This window comes from Plectropomus leopardus, chromosome 6 (assembly GCF_026936395.1).
Source record: "Plectropomus leopardus strain MGB_pleo_1.0 chromosome 6, ASM2693639v1, whole genome shotgun sequence".
Lineage (NCBI taxonomy): Eukaryota > Metazoa > Chordata > Actinopteri > Perciformes > Serranidae > Plectropomus > Plectropomus leopardus.
The window spans coordinates 19,055,908-19,069,315 of record NC_142181.1 but is presented as its reverse complement, the minus strand read 5'-3'; the positions used below and the strand labels follow the sequence as shown (position 1 = coordinate 19,069,315).

General features: G+C 41.1%; 1 protein-coding gene across 1 annotated transcript in view; it reads right to left on the bottom strand.

Annotated features, from left to right (window-relative positions):
• LOC121943427 (uncharacterized) overlaps positions 1 to 11,692 on the bottom strand; it is a 33,837-nt gene extending 22,145 nt beyond the window's left edge. Inside the window, exons 1-16 of the mRNA XM_042486950.2 lie at positions 9,990 to 11,692; positions 9,620 to 9,838; positions 9,332 to 9,502; positions 8,855 to 8,989; positions 6,291 to 6,506; positions 5,447 to 5,625; positions 5,053 to 5,155; positions 4,769 to 4,927; positions 4,448 to 4,610; positions 3,124 to 3,227; positions 2,851 to 3,030; positions 2,520 to 2,741; positions 1,944 to 2,123; positions 1,024 to 1,215; positions 364 to 513; positions 160 to 263 (exon numbers count right to left, since the gene is read on the bottom strand). Coding sequence (XP_042342884.2) covers positions 160 to 263; positions 364 to 513; positions 1,024 to 1,215; positions 1,944 to 2,123; positions 2,520 to 2,741; positions 2,851 to 3,030; positions 3,124 to 3,227; positions 4,448 to 4,610; positions 4,769 to 4,927; positions 5,053 to 5,155; positions 5,447 to 5,625; positions 6,291 to 6,506; positions 8,855 to 8,989; positions 9,332 to 9,502; positions 9,620 to 9,838; positions 9,990 to 10,140 — 2,628 coding nt within the window. The 5' untranslated portion in view covers positions 10,141 to 11,692. The remainder of the gene's footprint in view (positions 1 to 159; positions 264 to 363; positions 514 to 1,023; positions 1,216 to 1,943; positions 2,124 to 2,519; positions 2,742 to 2,850; positions 3,031 to 3,123; positions 3,228 to 4,447; positions 4,611 to 4,768; positions 4,928 to 5,052; positions 5,156 to 5,446; positions 5,626 to 6,290; positions 6,507 to 8,854; positions 8,990 to 9,331; positions 9,503 to 9,619; positions 9,839 to 9,989) is intronic.
• Positions 11,693 to 13,408: the final 1,716 nt, after the last annotated feature.

The following is a 13,408-nucleotide window of genomic DNA, read 5'->3' as shown; positions in this document are numbered from 1 at the left end:
GTCCTGAAGTCATCTTCATTAAACTTGTGTGGCATGGAGTAAGCGTGCAGGCGTTCACCTACGTGATGTGCTTATAACCATCCTTTTTTCAACAAGGATCTACTGACCAACATTACCAGGTTACATACAAACAGAGGCAACAATGAACAAGAGCAACACCTGATACTCAGTGGAGTTAGGGCTGGTTGATCTGATAAGACAGTAGTATCCAGCCTCACAGTGTCCTGATGGCTGGGACAGACCAGGCTGAGAGCAGAACATTCCTGCAAAAAACACCAACAGAACAAAATCACTGAAGATTTCAAACACAGTGACTGTGCACAGCACAGCATTTTTTTTTAATTAAGAGTTACTGTAGTTCACCAGCAGGACAGGGCAAGCAGGCATCAGGACCAGAAGCTCCGAGGTGGCTCTGCACCGTACCAGGTGGGCAAGGGAACTCCAATCCCAGAGTCAGTCCTGGTGGACAGTAGTACCCAATGGGACACAGTGCTGGCTGTGCAGTACCTTCAGCTGAGCCACAGGAAGAATTAATAAACACAGATGATACCACATGAGACTAATTAAATGGAAAACATTTTCACAACTTTGGCATATATAGTGTTTTTGACTTTGAAACGATGCAGCAGCATAATTAAAGAAATAGACACTCTGACACTAGAAAACTCTAAATTAGTTCTGCTTCAACTTTCAGAATAACTGTGTGTGTTTCCAGAGTGACTTCAGACAGTCCCCATAGAACGGGTGTGAATTTGTTGCTTTCATTAAAAAGAGAGCACACCGGCTGGTATATAATCAGCAGCTAGCTAGCCAGCCAATGATTTGTGTCCTTTCCACATTTCTTTGATCATAGCTGTGTCTCTTATTAAAACATGTCTCATGGCTGTACTGCATGCTAATCTGTTGTGACAACTGCTGGAAAATGAATTACAATTCCAACCCCTCGTGTGTGAATTACTTTCTGTATGAATGTTGAATGCAGAAAAACCCTCTTGCGGAAGATAAGACAATCACGTTTCCCACCTTCACAGTAGTACCCAGGGGTACAGGTGGTGCAGTTGTCTTGATGTTTGTTGCCTGTTTCAGAGCTAAATGTTCCTGCAGGACAAGGCATGGGGACTGGTGTTCCTCTCAGGCAGAAGAAACCTGCTGGGCATAAAGCCTCATCTGCTCTGCTGGAGCCCCAGTCACAATAAAACCCTGCCAAGCAATCACCTAGAGTGCAAAGAGCACATCACATTCAAATGGAGGAAATTACATTTAAAATGTATAAAAAATCAGAAGGAATTGCATTAAATACAGATACATTTTTAGAAACCTACACGTTACTTTTGGCAGGGTATCTAAGCGTTTCTGACACTTAAACTAAATTATGTTTAGGACCTTTCCAGGACAGTTTTAACCATATTTCTAGACTGATTTTTGGACATTAATCCTTTTCTCTGCCTTATGCAGAGTTTTATGTGGTTATTAGAGTGAGTCAGGTAAATCTACATTGTTTTACAGCACACAAGTATAAAGTTAAAACACAGTATTAGTAGGTTTAAGGATTTGTAAAATCCGAAATGTGATTCCAAAAAATAAATAAAGTCTGCACACTAGAGAATGAACGTCTCATGAACGTTTATTAAAGACATCAGACATCCTCAGCATGTCTGAAGAAGGGCTATGGCCCGAAACATCACACCTGTGGAGGTACTTTTAATAAACATTCATGGGAGCATTCTCTAGTGTTGGGACTTTATTTATTTTTTTGAATCTGTTTTCACTTTGTCCAGCACCTAGTCTTTACTACTTTTGGATGTGTGCACTGCTTGAACTTTTTTTCTAAAATCAGAAATGTGTTCCTTTACTCATAAGCGCTGGATTAATTAAATTTAAGACATTTCAAGACTTTTTAAGTACCTGCAGACACCAGGTTTAGGTGTCTTATGTCCATTTACCTGCTCTCAGCCCCTGTTGGCAGAACATCCCAGGTGGACAGAGAGATCCAGTTCTGTTGTCAGTCGGATTTGGCACTGTGGCGCCCATCAGACAAAGAAACCCAGCAGCACATGATCCTGAAGGCTCCACCAAACCTTCAGAGCCACAAAACTGACCCGCTGGACACAGCAGGCACTCACCTGCCGATACAGATTGACAGCTTGGACTTCAGTCCAAAAAGCAAAACAAGCTACCTGCCAAATGGGATCAATCACAGTGTCTCTGACATGTTTGCACACTGCTAGAGGTGTCAGTATGTTGAGGTAAACTAAATAATAAAAGATCAGCTCAAGAAAAAAATTATTTACAAGTTTCGAAACAGTTTGTAGACCAGTCAGATTCTCTTGCCTGATTTTGTTTTTCTTGTCTAAAGAAAAATCAGATTCTTACATTAGCCCCAAAGAGTTACACTATAAAACATCTGCCTTGTAAAATCCTTTGCTCTCCTTATCAGTCCTCAGATGATTTTTTAAGCAGTACAATAGTGCAAGATGATTTCACTTGTTCCTCTCTCTGTCAAAGGTTCTGGGTTTTACCCGTGGTGGTGAGACCGTGGCTGGGGCTGTAGGTGCCTTTGGGGCAGGGAAGAGGCTGCCTGTCTGGACTCTCCCTAGGACAGATGTAGCCAGCTGGGCAGGGCAGAGGGCTGGAGACTCCAGTGGAGCTCCCCCTAGAGGAGCTGGGACTCAGGGACTGGCAGTGAAACCCAGGAGGACAGGGATTACACTCTTTCTGGCCTGATAAATCCTGGAACCAGCCTGGCATTCAAACAGGGAGCACATCTTTAGGGAGTGGAAAGGGATTCATACAGTACAAACAAAGGTCAGTTTTGCAAAGTTACATCATGCAGTATAACTTTTTGTTTACCAAGAGGGCATGTTTTGCAGGAATCTTTGCTTTTTCCTCCAGTCTCATTTTGGTAGAAGCCAGTTGGGCAGGGTGTGGGCACACTGCTGCCCTCGGTGCAGTAGTGACCTGCTGGACAAACACCTCCAGATACACTTGACATTGGAGTAGCAGTCTGGGATCCCTCTAGACAGTAGAAACCTGGGGAGAAATACTTCAATAAGATGCTACACTTTTACATCAAAGATGATAATATATTACACTGACATAACTAAATTCTCTCTTATTTCTGACCTGGCAGGCAGGGCCCAGAGACTGCAGAGAGGCCGGTCTCTGAACAGTAGAAACCAGGACTGCAGCTACGACACTGAGACCCATCCACAAGCCCGCTCTGCTCACTGTCAAAAGATGCAAACTAACTATAAACTATAGTAGTGGAAAAGTGAGTTTATGTAATTTAGATTAAAAATTGCTCCGTATTACATGACAGAGAGCACAGCACTTCATGCCAACAACTAAAGAATTTCCAAGAATAACACTTCAGATTATATTTCCTGTCTCATCACAGCGTTATATTTTATCCTAGCAAGCATAACATCAAACGTGGATCATCATCGTTTTCTATGGATTTGATAACATATTCAAAATGTTGGATTATACTACTGGATACGACCCAGTCACAAGAATAAATGTTGGTATTGCACCTTTCTGCAAACCACAGATGTGTTTCCGCCAGTTGTACGTTTCATGTATAGCAGATATGTTGAAATTACTTAATTTTTTGTGTTTCAGTTTTATGTTGTTACAATGCTCTGGTTAACATTTGGTTAAGTTTAAGCACAAAACCACTTGGTTAGGGTTAGGAAAACATCATGTTTTGGCTTAAAATACAGGGTATAGGCCGCTACAAATGCCTAAAAATATCCTGAACTAAAAAAACTGCTTTTGTTACCATAAACATGCCTATAAATATCTCTAACTCTTATTACAAAAATACCCACACCTGGAAATGCACCAAACTATCGCCAAGAAATACCAGCTGTTGTACCTACAAACACAGCTAGGGATGCCAAACTGTCCTTAAAAAAATCCCTGCTCTTATCGCGAGAAACATGCCAGTAAATGTCTCAAACTCTTGTCAAAAAATACCTACGTTAGTCACTATAAACAGGCCTGGAAATGACCCAAACTCTCATTACAAAAATACCAGTTTATATTAGTTTCAAACAGCGGTCTGTTGCTTGCTGGCTGTCTGTGGGTGCCACGCCATGCACAGTCACCTCCTCCTGATGAGAAACTCAGCTCAGACAGGCCTACATCTAAACTCCATCACATATATGAAACATACAAATGTAACATAACTGTGGTTAGGGTTAGAGTTTGTGCTCATGGATGCCATGAATGCCAGTGCAATGAAACATACAAAACTGAATGGGCAACTGGGCTACTAAATACATAGAGAACAGTGTTCAATCACTGTGTACTGTAATACTGTGGTAAGCCTATTAAAGTAGTTTTCGAGTGCATCCTCCTATTTATTTTTTTAAATATTGGGGTTCATGATAAACATAGATATGGGAGCTATTATAGGCATACAGAGATATTGCAGGATACACACCTGAATGTTCCTTTTGGGCATGGTTTTGGTACAGAAGTCCCCAGAGAGCAGAAGAAGCCAGGAGGGCATAGGAATCCAGTCTGACTATCTACTGGTGAAGATTCAGATGCTCCGCCAACACACACAAACCCTTCAGCACACGGCCCACTGGGGAACGTGCTTCCTTTAACAAAAATCATTCATGCAAGGTTTTTATCACCCTAATATCAGAGCAGCAATTTACCTCTAATTGTTTCTAAAATGCATCAGTAAATTTATATTGTCTGCAAGATATGAGAAATATAGAACAAGTAAATGATGTGAGGAGTAAAAGTATTGTACCTGTTCCTCTGCAATACATCCCAGGATCACACAGTGAGCACTGCTGTTCCTCAGCCAGCCCTGACAGGTTTCCATATGTTCCTGCAGGACAGGGATGTATATCTGCTGATCCGCTGGGACAATAAAATCCCCTCTCACATTGAAGTGGAAGAATCATTCCTGAAGAACAGATACCAAACACAATGAAAAAGAATAATGTGGTGAAATCTAAATGTTAATTACAGTTATGTTCCCAGATGCTAAATGCTTTGTCATCCAACAATTTGTCCACCCATCAACGTCACCTTGATCTCGACAATAGAAACCAGCAGGGCATGTCTCACAGCTGCTCTGGCCTTGTCTGGGCTGGTAGCTGCCTGGAAGGCAGGCTGTCTGTCTGGCACTGCCCTGGAGCGACCATTAAATTGATTTTATTAGCCTTCATATCAGGGGAATAACATTCACCATCAGGCATAATCATGGTGCAACAATAACAGCGGAGACTGAGAAAGACACAACACAGGAAGAGGACTGGGATGGTCTGGAAAAAACAGGAAGGAAACATCAATAAAGTTTAAGTATGCACTTATTCCCTTATCAAGACAGAATTAAAACCACAGCTGAGGGGGAGGACTCATGCAGAGACATACAACATTCAGCGACAATGACACACAGTAGCTAGAAGGCTGGATGGATGACCTTCTCGCAACAATGTCCCACTGAGCAGACATGTTGTTGTGGTCTCTCAGAACTCTGTCCCTCAGGACAGTAGTAGCCTTCTGCACAGCGGCCACTTGGCTCAGCTATTCCTCTTTGGTGGCAGTAGTGACCTGGGGGACACTGCTGGCAAGCCTCGACTGTAGACCCACCGAGGGACCCTGATGGATATTACACAATATACATATCAGGTTAAAATGAATTCAGAAATTGCAATACTTTTAAAAAAGTCTTTGATTGTTTTACCTTTACCTACATATGTACGTGGTGTTTACTTGCAAACAACACTGACAGAACGAAAGCATTAAAACAGATAACAATGTTATTTTGTTGCAAAGCACGTACATATTCCCTCATCAATTTCTAATTCATAACCATACAAAAGAGCTACAGCACATTTTAATAGGATTCCAGTTGTCCGCCGCGAGACAAGAATACAATTACACGATAAAACCACTTTGTGACTGAAATTATTCATAGGCGCCCAAGGGAGAGAAAAAGGCTTCAATGGAAGTTTTCATATTCCTCTGCATCACTGAACTGCAAAGATAGACACTGGTTCATGTCAGGACATTACTGGGAAAACTGACAATGTGTGCTACAAAGAGGACTAGGTATTGTATTTTTCAGTTTAGTGTTGTGACTCATTACTCATTCATCACTAATACATGACCCCAAAAAGGGCAAGGGATTACTGACTTGACATGAATTGTCTTTTTAAAAAAAGAAAAAAAAATACATACAATAATACATCAAGCACACATTTTTCTTTTCACAATTAAATCAATAAATCTGACAGCTGTATCGCAACAGAGCAGTATCTCACTCTTTATGGTTCCCACAGGGCAGGGCAGAGGAAGAGGAGCTCCAGAGGGGCAGTAGTGTCCTGTGGGGCAAGGGGTAGCGTGGGGGTTTACAGAGCCTTTGGGGCAGTGATATCCTGCAGCACAGGGTCCTACTGGGACATCTAGACCAGTCTGGTTACAGTAAGAGCCAGCCTCACAGGGCTGAGGGTAGGCAGAGCCCAAAGGACAATAAAAACCTGAAAAATAGCCACAAAAAAGTAACACTGAGTTAAATCAACTTCAGCAAGACTAAGAGCCCTATCAAGAGGATTACTGCTGCTATACACACTCTCTCTCAAGACAGAGGATTTTCTCAAACATTATTCCAACACTGTTTTTTTTTTTTTTGTTTTTTTCGCAGCAAACCAACACAGTGTTTTTAATGTGCCAGGGAGCAGTAATTACTTTGCTCCAAGAATTTAAATCTGTTCTTTGGTTGTTTGACATTAGCTGTTATTTAAGTGCTGGTCTTTTATGTGCACCATCACCCAATTATCTGCAGCTTCTAAAGAGGAAAGTCCAACTCCAGCATTCAGTGTTTCAGGTCTTGATATCACGGTAAAGTCTGACATGATGACTTCATTTACAAAAAGTCTAAGAAAGTAATTGCCTTGATAAAGTTAAGGAAATCTTACTAAGTAATAATTCTAATTTATGTTCACTTTATTAACTGTTAAGTTTACTTAAAACTGTGCAGTCTTTACTTAATTTTGTTAAGTGGCTGCAACTTAAAAATTACAAGATAAATTAACTTTTTTTTAAGTGACAGCAATGTAGGAAAACCATTTTAGTTTGATTTAACTGAACTTCTGTTTCCTCAGAAGAGTTTGGAAAACTGATTTCCTTAAATAAAGTATATACAACAAAGAATGGTTAGTTTGCGGGGTTATTTTTTATTTTCACAAAATGATACTCAGCATCATAAGATACTCTACGAGAGTTTGTAGAAACAAATTATATTAAACAATTAAACAAATCCATTTTTCAGCCTTATAAAATAATTTTTGATAAACATTCAGACTATTTTTTTTCTCTCTGACTGTACTAAGGATCGCTTCAGGGCTCCATGGTTTATCACAAACACCAATATTAAATCAAGGTTCAGGCAATTTACAAGCTAAATGAAACACTCCATCAAACATATGCACGTGTTTGTCATGATACCGGGTGTTGTGTTATCTCGTGGACTTTGTTTTGGGGGCTTCTGTTAAGTTTTTACTAGTTTCATATTGTATATGTTCTGTTTCCTGTTTTATTTTATAGTATCACTCCTTATGTGTCATGTGTAGTTTTACTTCCTGCCTTTGTCCGTTTCCCGCCTGTTTTTCTGTCACACCTGTGTTTTATCAGCCTCGGTTTGTCCTTCCCGGTTCCCACAGTCTCCCCTGCACACCTGCTCTGTATCAGTCTTGTTTTCTCCATCCTAGCGTTCCCTGCCAAACCCTTGTTGAACCGGTCCCTGTGCTTAGCTACTTTTACACCTCACCTGTGTCTCATTGCTCTGATTACCTCCCTGAGTATATATACCCGTGTCTGTCCCCTTGTCCTTGGTCAGTTTGTCTGTTGTTGCTGTGATTGCTTTTGTCTTCACCCCTGAGTTCTGCTTTGTGTATATATTTGGCCAGTTTAGTTTTTGCTTGTGTTTCTTTTGTACTTTAAGTTTTGGTTACCTGCTTGTTTTTGGAGACTTTCAGCTACATTAAAGCTCACTTTTGTTTGTACCACCTGTGAGTTTTTGTTCTGCATTTGGGTCGACGTCCTTAGTTACACGTGACAGTGTTAACATTGTGTCTGTATTCTGCTGGCTGCGAACTATTCAGTCATGTTTGTAAATTGTTAAAAATGTTAACAAAGCAGAACTTGCATATATCTTAACTCCACCACATGCAAAATCCTCTTTGTCATGATTACATTAATTCAGACCAGTTTGGTTCACTTAAGCTGAAATAAGTTAATTCCATCGTCATTTTAAAGTCAAAGCAACTTCAGAAATGAACTAAATACAACTAAATTTTAAGTAAACTTAATCAGATATAAAGTAAACATAACTTTGACTAATAGTTACATTAACTTACCTATTTCAAGGCAGTTTGTGTTCTAGATTTTTTTATGTAAAATCAGCATGTCAGATTTTTTAGTGATAGGGGACTTTGTGCTTTAAGGAATGAGATTCTTTCAGCAGTTTTTTTTTTTTTTTTGCCTTCACTCAATTACTCTCTCACACAGATAATTTCATGCTGGGGTATAACTGACAGAGCCTTTTCCTAGTTCTTGGAGAGGAAAGAAAAAAGTAGACATTCATTTCACAGACCACCTTGTCCTGATTTAATATTTCAAAGTGTTCAAACAAAACCAAGATAAGGTGGTATTTAAGATGGAATATGCCGCACAGACTGGACAGATCAGATGGTATCGGTCATATGTCACAGCAATTTCAGTCAATGGAAGTACCATGTCATGTGCAAGACAGATAACGTGGGCGCCTGAGGGAACGAGCAAAGTATCACATCAAGCTCACGCAAGTTCACTGTCAGGATTTACCCACCCTTTGGGCATATATCTCCTTTGTAGGTGGAGCAGGCAAAATATGGACTCTTGAGACGTGGGGGTGAGTGAGTCACAATATGGTCTGAATCTGCCTGTGGCGGCGTTACCACTTCCATCCAGCTAGCGTCTCTCCCTATGATAGAACATGGCAGATAAAGCATGAAAGATGTCTAAGTTAATATCTTTGTCTCACAAAAGGGAAACCAAAGAAGAGCCACTCTTCCCTTTCTGAAATGCTGATTAAACAGTTTAGACTGCAGAGGGAACATCTTCAGTGTAACACTGTGCGGCAGTGATTAATTGGAGAATACTTGAGGGGAAGGTCAAGCTGAAAAGCTGCTGCCTTGTGGGACATTTACCACAACACTCAACACAGCTTTGCACTCGAGTTGAATAGTTCAAAGAAATTGATGTAATGCCCTTTCAGAGGAAGCATTTATTGTGTTATTACAAACTGAAGAAACACATATTTTACCAGAATTATTGGAGTTACTGAAGCAGGACAGACTGTGAATCCAGAGGGTGGCGTCTGTCTTTGTTGTATAAACCTCCAGTATTTCACAAAGACAGCTGAACAAAGAGGAGTTGGCTCGAGGAGTGGGGCTATCTGCACCTCCAGAACAGAAGAAACCTGCAGAGCACAGACCTAACACAAGCAGATATTAGAAAACAAGCATGAAAACATTATGTATCTCATTATTAGTGATCTTAGCTGACTATCAGAATTGTCTTTTAGTTTAAAAAACATTGAAAAATCCCTCACCTGTGGGCTGTGAGCCTCCAGGACTGAGGCAGTATTTCCCCGGAGGGCAACGGTGGCAGTGAGAGGAGGAAGACGCTCCAGGCTCTGGGAGGAAGCTGCCAACAGGACAGGGTTTGGGTGACCCACTAGCCGGAGGACAGAAGTGTCCCATGGGACAAACGTCTCCATAAGGCTGGGAGACAGGGGAAGGCTCACTGGACCCCGGGGAACAAAAATATCCTGTGGTAGACAATGTGATAAGACATCTTACTGAGAACACTGCCACGTTCAGGGGAAACTGTGGCTTGATACGGTGCAGAAATACAGGACAGGAAAAGACATTCAATTCTCTGACACCATCTCTGCCAATGATGATGCTGGACTGTCAGACCTGGACTGCAGGGTCCAGACGGCTCTGTCAGAGCACTGCTGTTACAGAAGGAGCCAGGGGGACAGGGGGAGCAGTCAGACAGGGACGTCCTGCCAGCTGATGGACTGACACTGCCCATTGGACAGGGAGATGGCACAGATGAACCCTCCATACAGTAGAAACCTAGCCAAGGTGGTGCATTTCTTTGTAAGCCTCAGTTTACTTTTGTTTCTTTGTGTACAGATTTTACATTTTACTGCACATGTGAGTTTTTTGTAATTACCTGGTGGGCAGCTGTTACAAATGGATTGTCCAGGTGAAGACTGGAAAGTGCCAGGGCTGCAGATGACCGGCTCAGCACTACCAAGTGGGCATGCATGGCCAGGTGGGCACTGACATCCTGCGACACAATCAGATAAAGAAAAGTTCAACTGTCATCTGGTTCCTTCTTGTTTTTTTTTTTAAAAAAAACAAGAGTAATGTGAATACAGAATATTGTATGAATGGTGTATATCCTTTAAAGGGACAGTTCACCCAAAAATACAGTTCATGGAGAGGGCAGACATCTCTACAGCAGATATTTTCAACACTCGGTGACTCACACCAAAACAATCTAGATTGATAAATAGCACTACAAATAAGGAAAAATATGTTGTTGTTTTTTTTTTTATTTTGGGGTGAACGGTTCCTTTAAAATACATTTATGGGGCAATGATCTACGAAAAAAAACCATGGTTGCTGTATTTCACCATGCCCAATGTGGTACCATGGAAGTAAGTAATGAAGAACAGACTCTGAGCAGTGTTGTCCTGTGTGGAAATCCTGTGGGAGGAAAAACAGAGGAGAAAACAGCCTCTGCAGCAGGTGCCCTGACAGCCACCAGCCTGAGACTCTTTATAGGTTCTGGGCCATTACATGCTCAAATTAGCAAAGCATCATCTGGATGAAAAGCAAAAAGGGTCGAGGAAGCCTTTCAAGGAATCTCTAGATGTGCATGTACTATCTGAGGAGGAAGAAAGCACATCAGAGGCATACAATCACCTCCATGGTACTACGTGTATGAATTGTAAGGTAATGGCTGAGTTCTGCTACACTCCCACAGAATCAGTTACTATAGGTACAGAACAGCTACATTCAGGGAACAGACATAAACAATGCTGGTAGTGAAACTGCAAATTTATCAAATTCGTGAAAGCCAACTTTCCTGTAATTTATATTAAAAACTAACTACACAACAAAGAGGAAACTGACCAAATGAGATAGGACATAGGGCTTTTCTCATTTCTGTTTGTGCCTCCTAATCTCCTCCAGCCTCCTACCTTTGATATTAATCTCAGCGCTCAATCCTGAGGGATGTCTAATCTAAAATGTCTCTAAATGCGAAAGGAGTGCAGAGAGAGAAGGCTCACCAGAAGAGCTATGAGTGAGGATGCACTGGTGTATCCTTTGCAGAATTTGTTTTGGACCCTGTGACATGCAAAAGAGGTGTGACACACAGCTGCCGCATTGTAAATTCAATTATAAGTAAATATATAATTTGTCACTAATACCGTTATGCTCATGTAACAGAGATCAAAAAACAAAGCGGCGGCCGTAACAAAACAATGGACAGATGATGCAGCTGTGCCAAACGTCATACTTAATTGACGTCACTTTAAAATGATGGTTGCTGCATGGATGTCTCATTTTGTTCAATGCCCCTTGCTTCGACTCCTCTCTCCTCGTGTCTTTCTTGCCTCCTCCACTTACACCTTAGGTTGGAGGGACTAAGACTTGAGGAGAGGAGGCTAGGAAAGGAATCAAGAATGTACATCCTGAATTATGAGAAGAGGAGATAGCCTCTTTCCAAAGAAAAATTTTTAGTTTTACAAGAAAAACCACTCCAACTCTCTAACTTTTTAAGTTTAACCCTTTGAAACCTGGATCAACATCTATTTTCTTTTGCTGCATTAAGAAGAAATATGTTTAATTTCCTTTGAAAACCCTACATAAAGATGTATATAAATAATTATTATAATAATATTTTGTTTAAAATTATGGAAAAACAATAATAAATGTTTTGTATATTTTTGGGTAATTTCTTGTTGATTTGCTCATTGTCTTCATCCCATGTTTTTGAGAGAAATTAAACAAATTTGCTCAGGTTTCAAAGGGTTTCAAAACAAATAACACACAATTGATTAGCAAAAAAACACAGTTAGTGTTTTTTTACAGGATAAGATGCAATGTAATCTGATATTAGGCTTGTAGTTAGATCCACTTTTCTTTAAAGTACAATTGCTTTTTGTGTATAGTGTTTTGTCCATCCTTTAATAGAACATGTGCAGTTATTCAAAAGAAAAGCTGCACTGTACTACCTTTTACAGTAAATAAAGTAAGCAAGGCTTGGTCTTCTGAGCCAGCCGGCGGGCAGAGATCATGTGAGCATTACTGTTTGAAAACCAGGCCTACCAAACGTGATCAGACATTGTGTTAATAAAAAAGTATAAAATGATGAAGTGCAAAGACTACAGTGGTTCAACTTGAGCTGACCCCTGATGATGTGCACTGTACCTGGCTGATGTCCAGACACTGATCCTGTTGGACAGTACCACCCGGGGGGACAGAGGAGGTCAGCAGAGGTCTGAGCCCACAAGGGGCAGTAAGAGCCCGGGTAACAAGCTTCACAGTCAGCCTCCGACTCTGCCGCAGACCTTCCCAAGAAGGTGCCTATATGGAGGAGACATATTATCATGTGACTAAAAATAACTTCCTCTTTGCTTCTTTTTTTTTCTCTTCCTCTCACACACACACACACACACACACACACACACACACACACACACACACACACACACACACACACACTGGGGGAAAATGAAATAGCATGGCATAATAGAATCATGTATGCACACCATAGATGGCTCCATTTTTCCACTTGGTTAAGTCACTAGCTGACCACTGTGACAGGTTTATTGGGCTCCCATTAGGCTTTACGACCTCCTCTAAAGTTCTGGATACACTGAGCCATTTTATTGTACCTCTGGGGGCTTGGTGGCACTGTACGCTATCTTTGGAAGCAGTGTGGTAAAAAGCAAACACATGGCTCACTCTGAGAAATGACAGAAGACATATATTCTTCTGTGTTTAGCGATGTTTATAACAGAGCTCTGTCTGGATATGTTGGTTCTCTACCTGGTGGACAGGGGCTTGGTTTTGCACTTCCTCTAGGACAATAATGTCCTGCAGGACACACACCACCATAGAACTGACCCAGGGTTGAATTGCCAGGAAGTGGGGATGGCGATGTGGTATCTCCTGTAACTGAGACAATAGACCTTTATTGGATGTCATTACTCATTAGGTTAGTGCGTGAACTAAAAGGCCAGAGCCATTTTCTGCAATCCCAGGGAGAGAAATATGTATGACGAAGCAATGGGGACTGGTAAATGTTCTGTGGA